Source organism: Aplysia californica, unplaced genomic scaffold (assembly GCF_000002075.1).
Source record: "Aplysia californica isolate F4 #8 unplaced genomic scaffold, AplCal3.0 scaffold00703, whole genome shotgun sequence".
NCBI classification, from domain to species: Eukaryota; Metazoa; Mollusca; class Gastropoda; order Aplysiida; family Aplysiidae; genus Aplysia; species Aplysia californica.
Genome location: NW_004797973.1, coordinates 317,667 through 333,454, shown reverse-complemented (window position 1 = coordinate 333,454; position 15,788 = coordinate 317,667). Strand labels below are relative to the sequence as shown.

General features: G+C 42.1%; 1 protein-coding gene across 1 annotated transcript in view; it reads left to right on the top strand.

Moving 5' to 3' along the window:
• LOC101857209 (RNA polymerase II-associated protein 3) overlaps positions 1–15,580 on the top strand; it is a 16,554-nt gene extending 974 nt beyond the window's left edge. The window contains exons 2-10 of the mRNA XM_005108606.3: positions 356–499; positions 1,251–1,376; positions 1,866–1,993; positions 4,563–4,755; positions 6,815–6,916; positions 9,788–10,369; positions 13,225–13,322; positions 13,780–13,868; positions 15,041–15,580. Of these exons, the coding sequence (XP_005108663.1) occupies positions 356–499; positions 1,251–1,376; positions 1,866–1,993; positions 4,563–4,755; positions 6,815–6,916; positions 9,788–10,369; positions 13,225–13,322; positions 13,780–13,868; positions 15,041–15,129 (1,551 nt within the window). The 3' untranslated portion in view covers positions 15,130–15,580. The remainder of the gene's footprint in view (positions 1–355; positions 500–1,250; positions 1,377–1,865; positions 1,994–4,562; positions 4,756–6,814; positions 6,917–9,787; positions 10,370–13,224; positions 13,323–13,779; positions 13,869–15,040) is intronic.
• The last annotated feature ends 208 nt before the right edge of the window (positions 15,581–15,788 follow it).

Genomic DNA, 15,788 nt, shown 5'->3' with positions numbered 1-15,788 from the left:
CCCCCCTACTCTTGACTTTAATGATTTAATGAACAAAACTACAAAATCGCCCAAATCTGAAGGCCAAGATTTGTAGCTCTGCAAAAGAAAAAATTTTATTGTCGATAGTAGATTAAATGTTCTTTACTTTGCTCTTAACATGCCACTTACTTAGCAGCGGGATTTTTACAAATTTTAAAGAAAAAAGCAACTAATTTTTTAGTTGGTCTGCAAGTGTTTATAGAATTGATACTGTCCTTCAAACTCACACTTTCTGTAATGAGGCTCCCCACCTGTTGTGTTTTGTATTTTGTTTTCTAATAAAATGTCAGAGCAAACTTTGCATTGTAAAATTAGTATGGTTTCTTTGTTTCAGGGATCTAATCTTCCACCTGTTCGGAATACAATTCACAAAAAGAAACTGAAGAAGAAGAAGAAAGAGAAAGAAGTTCCCTCAGATAAACCACGGACTGGAAAGATCAGTGGCTTTGATTTCCGAGCTTGGGACCAATTTGACGTGGTAAATTCTGACGTTCTGAGTGTGATGTTGTGAAATGTCAATAATTTGTTATGTATGCAGACTTTTAATAATTGCGTCTTTTTCGCAGTGAATTACAGAAGCCATCATCCTATGCACTTACACGCATGGCCTGCTATGTGTCTTGACAGACTATCCTGAAGCAAGCAATTGCATGATATAGCTCTTCCAGGATGTTAGACATGAGACATGAAGTAGTACAAGTACAGATTGCCCAAGTTTGTAGTAGCTTTTGGTTGATATGTAAAAAAAAACCTGTCAGATAATTGTTTAGCTGACAAACAAAGAGCTTGGAAAACTGCATTCTAAAATGCCCTCTTTGCTGGTTGTATACCATCTTCATGGAAATTACTACATTATAGCTGTGAGCTCTTTGTACTTGTTTGTAATATAGTGTTGCTGCTTAAAATCCGATCCTTGCACAACTGAGTATACAGTTTAATGACTGTGTCATTGTCATGTGCTGCAAAATTTGTACTGTTGCTAGAGGTATTTCTTTGTCCTGAAAAGCCACATCATGTGTTTATACTCCATTTATATTTGCTCACCTGTTGTTTTCACCCACATGGGCAGCAGAAGGTTAGTGGGGCATCTGTTTTGGTAGATTTTTCTACGTATGACTCATCTTTTTCTTTTGTTTTGACCTGATCATGGCATATTCTGGCTTCTATATCACTGACTCGTCATAGTCTGCAAGTCAGTTGAATCTTACCCCCATGACTCGATATTTCAGGAAAAAGCTTTGGAAGAAGTCGATAAAGATGAAGGCAAGAAGGAGACATCGTCATCGGAGTATGAAACGGATGAGGAATGGGAGCTCGAGAGAAAGAAACATCTAGCTGGACAAGAAAAAGATAAGGTGAGGAAAGCTGTAGTAAAGATATGATAAGATGAATATGTTGCCCTCTTACCAGAACTGTATTTTAGGTTGAGAAAACATGTAAAGGTTTGGACGTTGAATATATGCATTACTTTTGGTACAAAGTACAAGACAATCAGGCTCAAAATAATGGGAGTGCTTGTTTTAGTAGCTCTGTCTTTCTTTATTGTTCCTTGTATACTTTTGTTAAGCTGATATTAAATTTATCTTTAAGTTTGTATTGCAATTTGTTTCTCATCATCTATGTTGTTATTTATTTATTATGGGGGGGGTACCGAAAAGCAAGTCAACTGCACACCCTTTCACTTTTTTCTCCATCATTAAAAATTTAGCAGTTAAAGGTTCTTCTGCACTTCTTTCTTGCTGACTACCTTTATGAGTGCATTCATTAGGAATAATTAGCCTTCATTGATTCTCGATTGTGTGTCCAATTGACTTAAAAAGTCGCCAATTACTTTTTATGTATAGGGTAATGACTTCCTGAAAAGGGGAGATATTGACAAAGCTGTGGAAGCCTACTCAAAAGGTATGGACTTTGACCCCACCAACGCCATTTTGCCTGCAAACAGAGCCATGGCTCTACTCAAACAGCAAAAGTAAGTTCAGCTCTTTGAATATACAGTCGAACCTGCCCTGATGGCCACCTCTATAAGATGGCCACCTGTACAAACAGCCACTTTCTATTCCCCCCCTTGCTTTTTTAATATATATATAATTTAACTGTGTAAAACGACCACCTGTCCAACATAGCCACGACGACTATATTTCAATACACAACCTCTATCACACCAAACAATAACACCTGTCTTAGCCAATCATCTGTCGTTGTTGTTAGGTAGTCCCTCCAACTGATTATGTTGCGGTGGCCCCTCCCACTGTTGACCAGAAGGTAACAATATTTTCAGCTACCGGTACTGGCGAGGTAACCGTGTGATCCCTCATAACCCATTAGATCTGCCTGCAACTCGTACACAAATCGTAAGTGAGATGGGCGGTCACTGTTTACCCAGTCTGTAACAAAGTAACAAAGGACGTCAACATGAACTTGCGACAGAAGCGTTGCTCGTTCTCCGAGTGGTGGCGACCCATGTGTTTGTTTTACCGTGGCACTGGCGTCTTCTTCATCTGACATATTTTGTTTTATTGCCACCCTTGTACAAAAAATCTGCAACAAAATATAAAAAAGCGAACAAAACAAAAACCAGTGAAAACAGCAACAATAACACCAATGCTGCAACCTTAGATTGGGACCTCAGAAGAGAATGGTTTGTTTTCTTCATTTTGATCAGTCCTGCCTAAGACGGCCTCCTGTCTTATACGGCCACTTTTCCCCTTGACAATGGGTGGCCGTCTTACACAGGTTCGACTGTACTTTTCACCACACATCTGTGGGGGAAGGAGGGGGGGGGGGGGGGGGTGTAGTGGTGATTTTGTAATGTAGTGTGATTGGGTTTTCTCATCAGTTAGTTTTAAAATATTATGTACTTGGTGACAACTTGTCACTGGAAACAAATTGATCTATGATTTCACTCTTACTGCTCACAATATGTTGGTTTGTTGGTTTGTTCGTTGGTTTGTTTGATGGATTTCTTGTTTAGATATGTTCGTTTGCATTGAGGCTTTGTGCAACTTGTAGAGTAGAATCATTGTCATCTTTTTAATGGTTTTCATAACCTGTCACGCTTAAAGCCAGCTCATGGGTAGTTGGCGGGTGTTCTGGTGTGGTTTGCTCCTTCTTTCCTATCAAACATTTATCGTCGTTATCTGTGCTTGTTACTCTCTTGTAACACTTCTAATCGGCGGCACTTATATGTCCTAACAGATTCGCAAGTGTCGTAAAACTCGTACTAAAACAAAACAAAGTCAGCTCAAGTTGGTAACTTAAGCTCAAGAACTGGAGCACTGGCCCTAGCCTGTGCATCGAGCTGTTGTGCAAAGAGATATATAGGAATCACAAGTTCTGTAAACTGGTGGGGGTGGGGGGGGGGGGGAGGGGGGATTCAGGGCTGAAAGAGTTAGGAGCTAATTCCCCCGAGTGTCAACGTCTTGTCTATACCAGTGCTTGCCCACCTGGGTGATATCGCCCTATAGTTGTTTATTTTAGTTTTAGTAGAGGTTTTACGGCACTCGCAACTGCATACGGTCATATGAGCACCAGAAGATTAGAGGTGTTACAAGAGAGTAACAAACATTAAAAAGAAGAAGGGGAGATAAGGACGATAGATGTTTGACAGGAAAGAAGAAGCAAGCCACACCAGAGCACCCGCCAACCACCCACCCCAATAGTGGACAATTTGGTCCTTTTGGCGGGCAGTGAGGATCTCCTGCGTAGGGAAAAGTACTATTGAAACTTTCAGTATTTCTCAAAAAATCATTTTGACGGACTGCTGTGCAAAGCGTGCGGATTAGATTAACAAGTAAATTTCCTCTTTGGAAAGTGGTGGCTCAGAGTACCCCACGTCGTAGGGTTATATGATAGTAAAACACGAGTTGGAAATCTATATACAGTCAAACACGGGTAACTTGAATTCGTCGTGGATTGGAAATAGAGTTCGAGATTTCCGTAATTCGTTGTCCGTGAAAGCCCCAAATACAAAGAAATAGAGAAAATATAAGTTTAAGTTGTGAAAATTTTAACCTCATTAAGGTGGCAAAAATGGGCACTGGCTATAAAAAGGTTGACCAGCACTGATCATTGATTATGCTTTTTTGGGGCATGTGGGGTTATTGGTATCATCTGAAAGCCTGAGCATTTGCCTTCCTTGTGGGGGAAAAATTATCTATCTATCCTGAATAGAAGTAGAAGTATTTGCGATTGAAGGAGGTCAGGGTCACCTGATTTCAGAGGTAAAATTAGCGAGAAAATGGCAGCCAAAGTTTGGTAACTTCCATAGCCTGAGCGTCCTTGAAAACTGAAAATTTACATTTTTTTGCGTCTTCAATCAATGTTTTTCTGTAAAATCCACACAAAAATGTGTTTTTAAACTGACATAAAAGGTATTGAGCAAAAAAAAAAAAAGAAAAAAAAAATAGAAAAAAATTGCCTATCGGCCAAAGAAAAGGCTGATTTCTTTGATTTCATTATTTTGATGAGCGCCTGATTTTACCACGATGCCTCCTATATGTCTGTGGGTCAGAGATAATGGACTAGTGTATTCTTCACAGGTTCGCCGCTGCTGAGCTGGACTGTACAACCTCCATATCCCTGGACCCGATGTACGTGAAGGCTTACCTCCGGAGAGCCACGGCGAGGTCAAGTCTGGGCAAACTGGACGAAGCCGTCGCTGATTTCAACCGGGTCCTGGATCTGGAGCCTTCAAACAAACAAGCCAAAACTGAGATTGAGAGGCTGCAGAAGGTGAGATGGTGTGTGTGTGTGTCTGTTAGTGTGTGTGTGTGTGTGTGTGTGTGTGAGAAAGAGAGAGACAGACACACACACACACACACTCATGCACACACACACACTCACAAATACATGCACGCACACACACACACACACACACACACACACACACACACTCATAAATACACGCACACACTCACACACACACACACACACTCACACACACACACACACACACACACACACAGGGAAAGTTTGTTTTGTTATGCAAGCAAAAAGGGAAGTGTCTCTCTTGTTTTGCTTATGGGACAAGGAAGCTATCACAACAAAAGCTGATTATCAAAACTCTTGGAAATTTCAAAACCAAATGAAAATTTCATTGGAAATGTTGACAGTTTTCAGAAAATAAGAAAGTGTAATTTGAAATGGCTTTTGGTTTTTAAGTGTTTTACGGCGCTCTCAATGGCATGAGGTTATATGAGCGCAAGAGACACTTTTTAGTTTTGTAGAAATTAATTTTTGAATTTTGCATGAGTGGCGGCCAAAGCCTACTCTTATCAATTTTTGACTACCTAGGGATCTTTAATGTGCACAACTTGCACACGGGACCTCTGAGATTTTTCGCCCGTATCCGAGAAAGCTAGGTGTTAGATCTTACCTATCCTAAGATCAGGGTTGCGGCTGAAAGACAGCAGTAAGAAGGAGCTGAGGAGTAGCAGTAGAAAGACTCAGGAGCCCAGAGGAGGGTGCAAAGGAGGTAGGGGTGGTAGCAGAAAGTGGAAACGAAAGTAGATGATAAACATTTTTGGAGAGCAGGAAAGGATGTGAAAAGAGAAAATTTCAGAGAAGAAAATTTTCTATCGCTGTCAGGTTACATGTTGAATGAGAGGCGAACACCGTAACCTGTAGACCACGAGAGCCCCCCGAAATGGCTTTACTGTACTTTGTATGTGATTGAATGACCTGTTGTGAAATGAGCAAAGAATTGGTGAAGGTGTTTCTTTTAGAAAACAAAGGAAAAAGAGAAAAAGTAAACAAATGTGCTGGCTTCGGTATGTCATGCCTTGAGTGTTTTACCTCATATAAAAGCTGATTTTTTTTTTTTTTTTAAAATTTATAGAGGAAGTCATGCTGCAAGAGGCATGTTTGGGGTTTTTTTGTGATTGTGTTTGATAAGATCTAACACCAAACCTCAGATAAGGGCGAAAAAATCTCGGAGGTCGCATGTGCAAGTTGTGCCGATTAAAGATCTCTTGGAGGTCCAAAATCGATAAGAGTAGGCTTCAGTCGCCACCCAAGGCTAAATTCAAAATTTCCTTCCGACTAAAAATGTTACATGTGTCCCGCGCACTCTTATGACTTATGCAGTTGTGAGCACCGTAAAACACTTACAAAAATAAAAGAAAGAAGATTATGTTTACTTTACTTTACTTTTCCGATCCAGCGGCCATTTGGGTTCTAGCCCTTCGGTCTGTCGATATGGCAAAAAATTGACAGGTTTTAATCAGCTGTGCTTTGTCGCTGTATAGAGTGTTTCCGATGTCTGGGGAGGCAGGTAGGTAGGTGCTACACAGGTCGCAAAGTGCTGGGCAGTTAAAGAGGTGGTGTGGTACTGTTTCTTCCTGGCAGTCACACAACGGGCAGTCGGGTGGGGTATCCTTGCGGATCCTATTAAGGTAGGAATTTAGTGGTATGTGTTGTGTTCGCAGGCGAAATACGTGACTTGTTCTCTTCTACTCAGGGAATTTATTGCGTCTTTAGAGTTGGGGGCTGTCATGTGTGCAAATACAGTTCTTCCAGTTTTGCCCATTGCCCGTCCATTCAGCCACTGTTCCCTGGTGTTGTATTTGATGATGTTCTTGGCTGTCTGTTGTGAAACTGGGTTGTGTGGTTGTGTTTGTGATGCTCCCTTCTTGGCAAGGGTGTCTGCTCTGTCGAAAGATTATGTTTGAACACTCATGCTCCTAGACTGTTTTGATTAGCTTTTTTTCCCCTGATGAATGTCAACAGGGGCTGCTGTTGCTAGACATCTGTTGTATAATGGTATGTCTGTCATTTCCTCGAATATCTCCAGGAGCTGAAGAGGGAAGATGAGGCACCTGTGACGACAACGTTAACGGAGGATGAATGTGGTAGAGTGAAACCAATCTACAAGCCTCCTGAAGAAAGGTCAAAGGTAATTGTGTGTGGCTGGTTTGCAGGTGTTCTGGTGTGGTTTGCTCCTTCTTTCCTATAAAACATCCAGAGATGCCAACCAGTACGATTTTACGTATTTTAGAACGATTTTTGGCTGAAAATACGCGAATACGACTTTTCATGAAAAAATACGCATCCTGGAATGCGAAAACTACGAGATTCAGCTTGGGCGAGTAAATCTAATTATCTCAGGTCCCATCTTTTGTCAAAATAGTATCAGTATCTCAGAACTGGAATATTTGAAAACCAAGTCCGATGTGGTCAGTAAGTTCATTTTTGCCGGTTGTGATCGTGATATTATATTCGTTAATCTTTTCCCCGTCTGGAGAGTACGTTTCACTTTCACGCGAAAAGGCAGCTATGGCGGCAGGCGGAAGCGTATGCGACACCGAGGCTCGATCGGGAAAATCAAAATCTACTTTCGCTTTCGTTACCACCGAGAAGTTTGCCAGCAGTTGTCTGATAACGCAACATTAATTTGTGGCATGCAGGTTGTGCAGTATAAACACAATGTCGCCGTTCAAATAAAATGTAATAAATACTCTGACTCGTCGCTGTGCTGTCACTTATGGGAAAAAAAAGAAAAGAAAATACAAGCGTCGTCCGATTTTTAGATTGTCGGGCTCGCCATCGTGACCGGTCACTGATCCTGTGCGCATTCGCGTCATAAATAAATGCGGCATCGTAGTGAGTAAACACCGTCTTTGGTGGGAGAAACAGCGTTGCGAAGTATAGGACTACGGGCGGAAAAGGGGAGGAGATTATTGATTTTTTTTGGGTTTAAGATACTATCGGGGGTTTAAGGCAACACTAGAGGACAAAAACTTGGAAGCAATTTTCAGAATTTTGATTAGAGCTTTCTGCAAAGCGCGCGTTGGTGTAGGCCGTGTGCGGAATCGGGACCCCTCATACTTTGCAAGTCTGTGTTATTGAAATAAAGTGTTTGCTTTCTGTTCAAGACTGGCAGATTTTCAGTGTCACTGCATCTTGCCCTACCACAGTTGTTACAACTCTCACAGTGCATGGGTCTACTTGAGCCATTCAAGTTATTGCTTTTCTCTGAGTTTGAGTAATAATTTGAGTCTGTCAGTTCATAATATGAATCATGACACCTAGACTGGTTCTTGATAGTCGAAATTCTTGTTCTAAGCCCTTCCGAACTCTCAAAGCAGGATCTATTTTTTATATAATAATGAGAGGAAAATATTATACAATAGACTGAAATACTTATGTCGAACAAGACCCCAGTACAACATTGAACACTGACATGTTGTTTACTGGATACATGTATATTGTACGCGTGTGTGTTCCCTTTTTCGAGCTGGTGAACTAGATCTAGTAATTTTTTTTGGCTGGACACCCAGAACATTTTACTATTTCTGGTTGGTCGACCATCAATGATTTATTTATAGAGGCACCAGCCATCCATGTCCAGGAGCTGTTTTAGCCTACTGGTTGGTCGGTTGGTCGTGGGGAATACACATTTTCATATTTCCCAATACTCATTTCGGTTTTCTGTGGTTGGCATCTCTGAAACATCTACCGTCCTTATCTCTCCTCCTCCTTTTTTTGTGTATGTTACTCTCTTGTGACACATCTATTCTTCGGCACTTATTGTGTTGCAAGTGCCGTAAAACTCTTACTATTAAAAAAAGGTAATTGTGTACTCTGTGAAAGTTTAGAAGATGCTTCTGGGGAGGGGTTTGCAACCACAAGTGTCCTTTGGTGTGTTTTGTGTCCTTTTTTTTAATACATACCTTTTCTATGGGGTAGTCAGAGTAGTGTTGAATCAAGAGTGAAGTAGAATTCAGTTATTGATTGGTTGGTGGTGTCACCTCTGTCTTTTTTTTTTACCTGGGGCGGTGCAACTGACTGAAGTGTCTTTAGGCCATTCCCAAAGTGGGACATGTTCTTATGCACAGTAGAATTGTAAATGGGCTGATTCATCAATGTCATGCTCATAACTGTGCCTGAACTGCAACAGGGAACTGCTGCTTTTTCTTTCCTAATCCTTGCTGTGGTCATTTTTCCTTTACTTCTTTTGTATGATTGTCACACTCTTGTGACCCTCTATTTCCGGGGTGCCTTGATAGTCAAAGCAGACTATGTGCTGTTGAAGGCAAAGAGGTGAGCAGAGTAAGTCTGATTCCCTGTAAGGACTTCTCTATTGACATTTAACCCTTGGCGCTCACATGACTTTATACAGTTGCGAGCGCCGTAAAAACTAGTAAAACTAAACTAAAAGATTATAATAAAGACTTAACCTTTGTCTTGTTACTGAAATTTTTCAAACTTATTGTAAACCAGATTCTCACCAAAGTTCCCCTTAGTGGATCAGAAAGACAAAGGGAAATGAGAAAATAAATGGTCTTCAAATCTTTGCATAGCGGGAACTTTTCTGGATGTTGATGAAAGGATTGTAAAAATGTTATTTTTGCTGAAGTTGTGACATGGTCAAATGTTTCTTTCAACTAACCAGGATTTGTTCAGGATATTACTTTGCTGTGGTTATGTTGTGAAGTTGGAAAAAATTCCTTGGTTTACCGCTGTTGTAATGGTTGCTTTTCCTCTTCCGTAGACGGTGCAGCGTGAAGTACTGAGAAGTCTTGATGTATCAAAAGAGAATATCAATTGATTTTTGTGATATTGTTATTGTTTCAGGAAGCAGCGTCCCTGCACTCCGGACATGTCCATTGATGCTCCGTTGCTCTCTCCAAAATGTTGCCAAGGGTCCTTCTACTGATTGTGCCAGTGCACATCTGGTTGAACGGATTTTTGTGATGTTTTGGGGAATCATAGTCTTGAAAGATTTCCTGTAGGCATTTTACATCAAGTCATCTCTTTTCCCCAGAAACCCCTATTCCGAGTCCCAATTGAAGAAATTGGGATCGAAACTGCAGCTAGACCTGCCCCAAGCGCTGATCAGAGTGAACTGGCCAAAAAGATTTCAGCTAAAGAGAAGGAAGACTTTGAGAAGCTATTTGTATCCTCAGCCTCGAGCCCAGCGGGCACCAAGATTGAGGAACTGACCACAACCAAACCCGCCCTCGTCAATGAGAGAAGAGATATGGCCCCGGAGGACAGAGCCAGTGATACCAAAAAGGAAATTCCAGGGCACGATAAAATAAAACAGGTCACGACACCTGTAAAGGCACAAGCATCCCAGCCGGAAAGTCGTCTTGAAGAGCAGAGTCGCTCTACTTCTAGAGACACCAAACACAAATCTGGCTCCGAGTCCAGTTCTGCAACAGTGTCTGGACCGAAAGTGTCAGCGGCGTCCAGTCTTGCCGTTTCTTCCAGTAGTGAGCGGACGTCCAGCGCCGATACCGAGGGAGCCGAGGATAAGTTGAGCCCTCCTCAGACATCGTTTCAGTTCCAGGCGGACTTCAAGCAGCTCAAGCGCAAGCCAGAGTCATTCTTCCAATATTTCCAGGTGAGTTGGGTGGAAGGAGAGAAGAGAACTTTACTGTCATCATCATCATCATCATCATCATCATTGTTTGGTAAGCAGGGTAGGAGGAAGAGTCTTGTTTTAATTTTAAACAAAAATAAAATAACAATATAAAATGTTTAAATTTGTTTAATAGCTCAACGTTTCGCTATGTGGGCCACTTTGGTTGTATCATACCAGACAATATAAAATGTTTAAATTTGTTTGATAGCTCAACGTTTCGCCCCGTGGGCTTCCTCAGGATCATCATCATCATCATCATCATCATCATCATCATCATCATCATCATCACCGCCTTTCTCACCGTAGATGAAGTTACAGCCACCGACAGACATTTTCCACTTTTTCCTATCTTGGGATGGCGTCTTGATATTTTTCCTCCATGTCTTTACCCTATTCTGGACATCATTTTCTGTGGAACTTCTCCAAGTTCTCCGTGGCTTCCCCCCTTGATCTCTTACCCTGTGGATTCTGATCCAACACTTTTTTTGTTATATATACTAACTTTGCTGTCCTCTTGGGAATTTTTTCTCACAGCTGTAGACGGACAATAACAAAAACAAGAACAGATAGATCTCAAATATAGCCCAGGATGAAATGTAGAGTTTGTTGTTCACACAGTCGCAACCTCATTTGTTACCACTGATCCGCCGAAATGCAGCCACTTTGGTTGTATCATACCAGACTGCTATGTGGGCCACATTGGTTGTATCATACCAGACTGCTATGTTGGCCTCTGTGGTTGTATCATACTAGACTGCTATGTGGGCCACTTTGGTTGTATCATACCAGGCTGCTTTGTGGGCCACTTTGGTTGTATCATACCAGACTGCTATGTTGGCCTCTGTGGTTGTATCATACCAGACTGCTATGTTGGCCTCTGTGGTTGTATCATACCAGACTGCTATGTGGGCCACTGTGGTTCAAAACCTCCCGGTGGGACATTCTTACACTTTGGTTATTTAAGGAAATTTTACAGAAGGGGGCTCTTGTGGCCTGGAGGTTAAGGTGTTCGCCTCTCATTCAAGGGTCCCACGTTCGAATCTGCGTAGCGACAGAAAAATTTCCTTCTCTGAAATTGCCTCCTTGAACATCCTTTCCTGCTCTCTAGCAATGTTCCGTCGTCTGCTTTGGTCTCCACTTTCTGCCCCTACCCCGCTCCTTTGCCCCCTCCTGTGGGCTTCTTGACTCTTTCTGCAGCCTTTCTTCTGCTACTCTTTGGCTCCTTCTTACAGCTGTCTTTTAGCCACACCCCTGATCTTCTGGTAGGAAAGATCTACACCAAGCTTTCTCGGACAAGGGCAAAAAAGTCTCGGAGGTCCCATGTTCAAGTTGCGCACGTAAAGATCCCTTGGTTGTTTAAAATGGATAACAGTAAGCTTCAGCCACCATCCGGGCAAAATTCAAAATTTCCAAACTACTGAAAATGTTTTATGTGTCCCGTGCCTTCAAATGACCTTAGGCAGTTGCGAGCGCCTTAAAACACTTACAAAAAAAAATCACTTACCCAACGGGGCCCCCCCCCCCCCCTAAAAAAAATCCCCAGAAGGTTGGAGGAGAGCACCATTTCTTGGTCCGTCTTCTTTACTCCATTGTTTCTGTCTGTCTGTTTTTTCCTCAGAACTCGGTGTCCATGATCAGGTGAATGTAGGCCTACTGTTCCTTCACCCAAACTCTAAAATGGCTTTCCATCCTCTTTGCTTATTCCTATTGGAAATTAAATCTTAGCTTTTAATTTTTAAAATAAGGGTTTAAATTATCGCATTGCCTTAAAATGATGTGCCTCACCTGTACCATTTCTTACCAGGAATTTTTTCTTACCCTGAAATGTAATGCTTGTCTCTTTTCTCACTGCTTATTTTCAAGTAGGCCCTACAGTAGTCTCCGCCTAAAAGCACGCCGTTCTAAAGCACGCCGTTCTAAAGCACGCTTTCGTTATCTGACGGGTCTTTTACTACTTAATTTAGATGTACAAACCCACGGTCACTCCCTCTAAACGCACGGTCACTCCCTCTAAACGCACGGTCACTCCCTCTAAACGCACGGTCACTCCCTCTAAACGCATGGTCCGATCCGTGGAACATGCTGACAGGTTAAGCTGAACAAAGGGAAATCTGCACAGCTTGCATAAGACAAGCCTAGACAGCATGATATTTGGTGAGACTGCCCCTCACGCCGAACAAAGAGAGTGATGGACAGCGTTTTCACACCCAACTTTCCTCAGACACAAAGATCTAGAACTGGTTGGTAAAATGTTGGGGGGTTGGGTGACTGAAATGTTATTTGATTGGTCACTGGGTTTGCGGCTGGTGTTTGGGTGACTGCATGTAATGTTTAATTAGACCTAGGCCTATGATGCGATACACACGTGAATGCTCGCCCATGAATTTTCGGTCGAGGGTGGTCGCTTGGAAAGCCACGTGGCAGGGCCGTCGACTCTGTTACTATCATCAACCGTTTCCTCTTACGCTATCTGTTCCCGACATTATATGGTGCGTATCTATACATTGAGTCTGTATCAACCCCGCCCCCAGACACACACCCATTCAACGCCTTTGTATTCTTAATCACAGTCGGGAAATCCTTCACAAAACCGTCACGTGTCGTCACATGATCAGCCAAAGTGACCACCATCCCAAAGGGAGGTCACTAGAATATCAAGGCAATGAGATGACTGCGTCCCTTCCTCCCTTTGCAAAGGTTCATGTAAACGCACGCTCTGTATAAACACACGCTAAGGAGCCCTACCGAGCACCGTGCGTTTAGGCGGAGACTACTGTATCGAGATATTTTTGTTGCCGAAAAAAACCCCTTCATTTAGCGATGTTTATCCACAGGCTATTCCTCCTGACAATTACCCCAAGCTGTTTGGTCAGAGTATAGATGCCGATATCCTCACCACCATTCTAAAAACCCTGGCTCTTCACCCAGAGAAGTAAGTGTCACTGCTTAATTCAACTCAGCATGTGAGCTGCGGGGATGATGGCTGTGATAGAGAGCAGCAGCTCAGAAAGGGGACTTGTGTCCCAAACTCTTTTATTTCAAAGAATGGTAAAGAAGTAATGGGAAAGCCCGTTTTTACCTTCAGCTTGAACGGTGAATATCGATTGTAATGTATTACGCTCTGTATTAAATGTATTGGAAGAAATAAGTCAACTCTTATTTTGTACTACAACCATCGCTGAGATTGATCGGCCAAAATGCTCAGTAAAACCCAGAAGTCGGCCTGTGACTATGAATAGTATAAAATTACTCTGGACTAACTTTTACCAATAGCTAGAAGCCTGAAAAAAAACCTCATGATATAGGCAATTGACGGTATAGTCTTTCCGTTTATTGCAACACAAGTATGTCTTATGTGGCTGACTTTGCCTTCTATCATTTCCCCACAGAGTTGATCTGTACTCGGTTCTGCACAGCCTCACTTTGGTGAAACGATTTTCAATGACAGCCATGTTCCTCTCCCGGAAAGAAAAACAAGGTCAGTCTCGTGTATTTGTTCTGTAACATCTTTGAATAAATAGCGTAAACGCAGCTTTCTGAGCGCGTGGTTTCAGTGAAGCGAAGGTAGTTCAGATTGCCGTTTCTTTGCCCTTTCGCTATGAAACACCAAATGTTGTACACCGTGAAAGAGTTCCGCTTTTCTTTGTTGCAATGGATGGTGAAAGTTGTTTTTGTGGAACTAACGATAGATCATGATGTTTGAGGTACCGTAGTACAATACTGATGTGCAATGATCTCACAGTCTTGAAAAAAGTTAGGCACCATATCTTTGTGAAAATGATTTACTCTGTCAATGTGATGATGTTTGATGCACTTGGTACTCTTTTATCATCTGTCACCGTCACACATGGCGTTGCAAACTGTTGGCAAATTTCACAATGTTTGATTTGAAAAAACAGCTGCCATTTTCTTAAAAATTGGTTGAGCAGTAAAAGAATGGTACCAAGATTCTCAGGAAGCGTAGGCCTTTCATATGATAAATGTGGCATACAGCTGCTTTGGAAATTTAGTTTCTGATACCTGCATTGAATAAAAAGGTGAAATCTGTCGACAAAATCCCCAAATTTGATTCTCATGAAATTGTGCACTGACTGGGGATGAAAATTTACGTAGGCCCGAGGGATCTAGAGTTGGGTCTCTCCTGCATGTGTTAGGAATCACGAAAAAATGTAACATCGAGGACTGACAGTGATCTAGATCTAGAGTTGGGTCTCTCCTGCATGTGTTAGGAATCACGGAAAAATGTAACATCGAGAACTGACTGTGACAGTACTGACAGACTATGCTGAGTGGCTAGCTACAGGTCCAGAGCTCGATGTACTGCCTTTTCAAGTATTACTTGCCCTCCCTCTGTAAGATCCCATTTTGGTTGTGTCCCAAACTGAATGCTGTATATGTTGACACGACAACTGTGGTGAAGTGATAAAGACGTTCCGGTATGTGGGTGGTTGGCGGGTGCTCTGCTTCTTCTTTCCTATCAAACATCTAACGTCCTGATCTCTCCTACTTCTTTTTTATGTTTGTTACTCTATAATCTTCAGCACTTGTGTGACCTTATTGTGTTGCAAGTGCCGTAAAACTTATATTAAAACTGAAAAACATTCTGGTATTTTTCCTCACCCCCCACCCCCCCTCCCTCCCCCTCCACAGTGGTGAGTGATCTCATCGACTCCATCAGCAAGACAGGTCAGCGGCCCGACTCCGAGCTGAACTCACTGAGGAAGGCGTACGACTTGTGACCCCTGCCCGAGTGTATTTGTGACGTGAATGAATCAGAAAATGTTTTGACGATTTTGTAGCTCTTCATTCCTCCTCATGGTGTGTTGTTTTCATTTTATATAGGGTGTGAGATTACATCGACGATCAATGTATCTGTACTCTTGGAATCATTGTTAAAATGTCCTGTCTATGCCTGTGATAACAGACAGTGTTTGAGATAGAACATTTTATTGGTCACCTGGTTCTTCGACTTGTTTGCTCAGTTCATGGAAAATGTAATTAAGCGTCTGACAGAGCAAAATGCTTTCTACGAGTCTATGCAGATGCTTCATCTTGTACCAAATTCAGTGTGACCCTTGTAAGGTGGGGTGGAGGGGGGGGGGTGTCATACAAGTTTTACGGCACTTGCAAAACACAATAGGGTCATATGAGTGCCGAAGATTAGGTTTGTTACAAGGGAGTAACAAACACAAAAAAGGAAGACGAGGAGAGATATTGACGATAGATGTTTGATAGGAAGGAAGGAGGAGAGATATTGACGATAGATGTTTGATAGGAAGGAAGGAGGAGAGATATTGACGATAGATGTTTGATAGGAAGGAAGGAGGAGAGATATTGACGATAGATGTTTGATAGGAAGGAAGGAGGAGAGATATTGACGATAGATGTTTGATAGGAA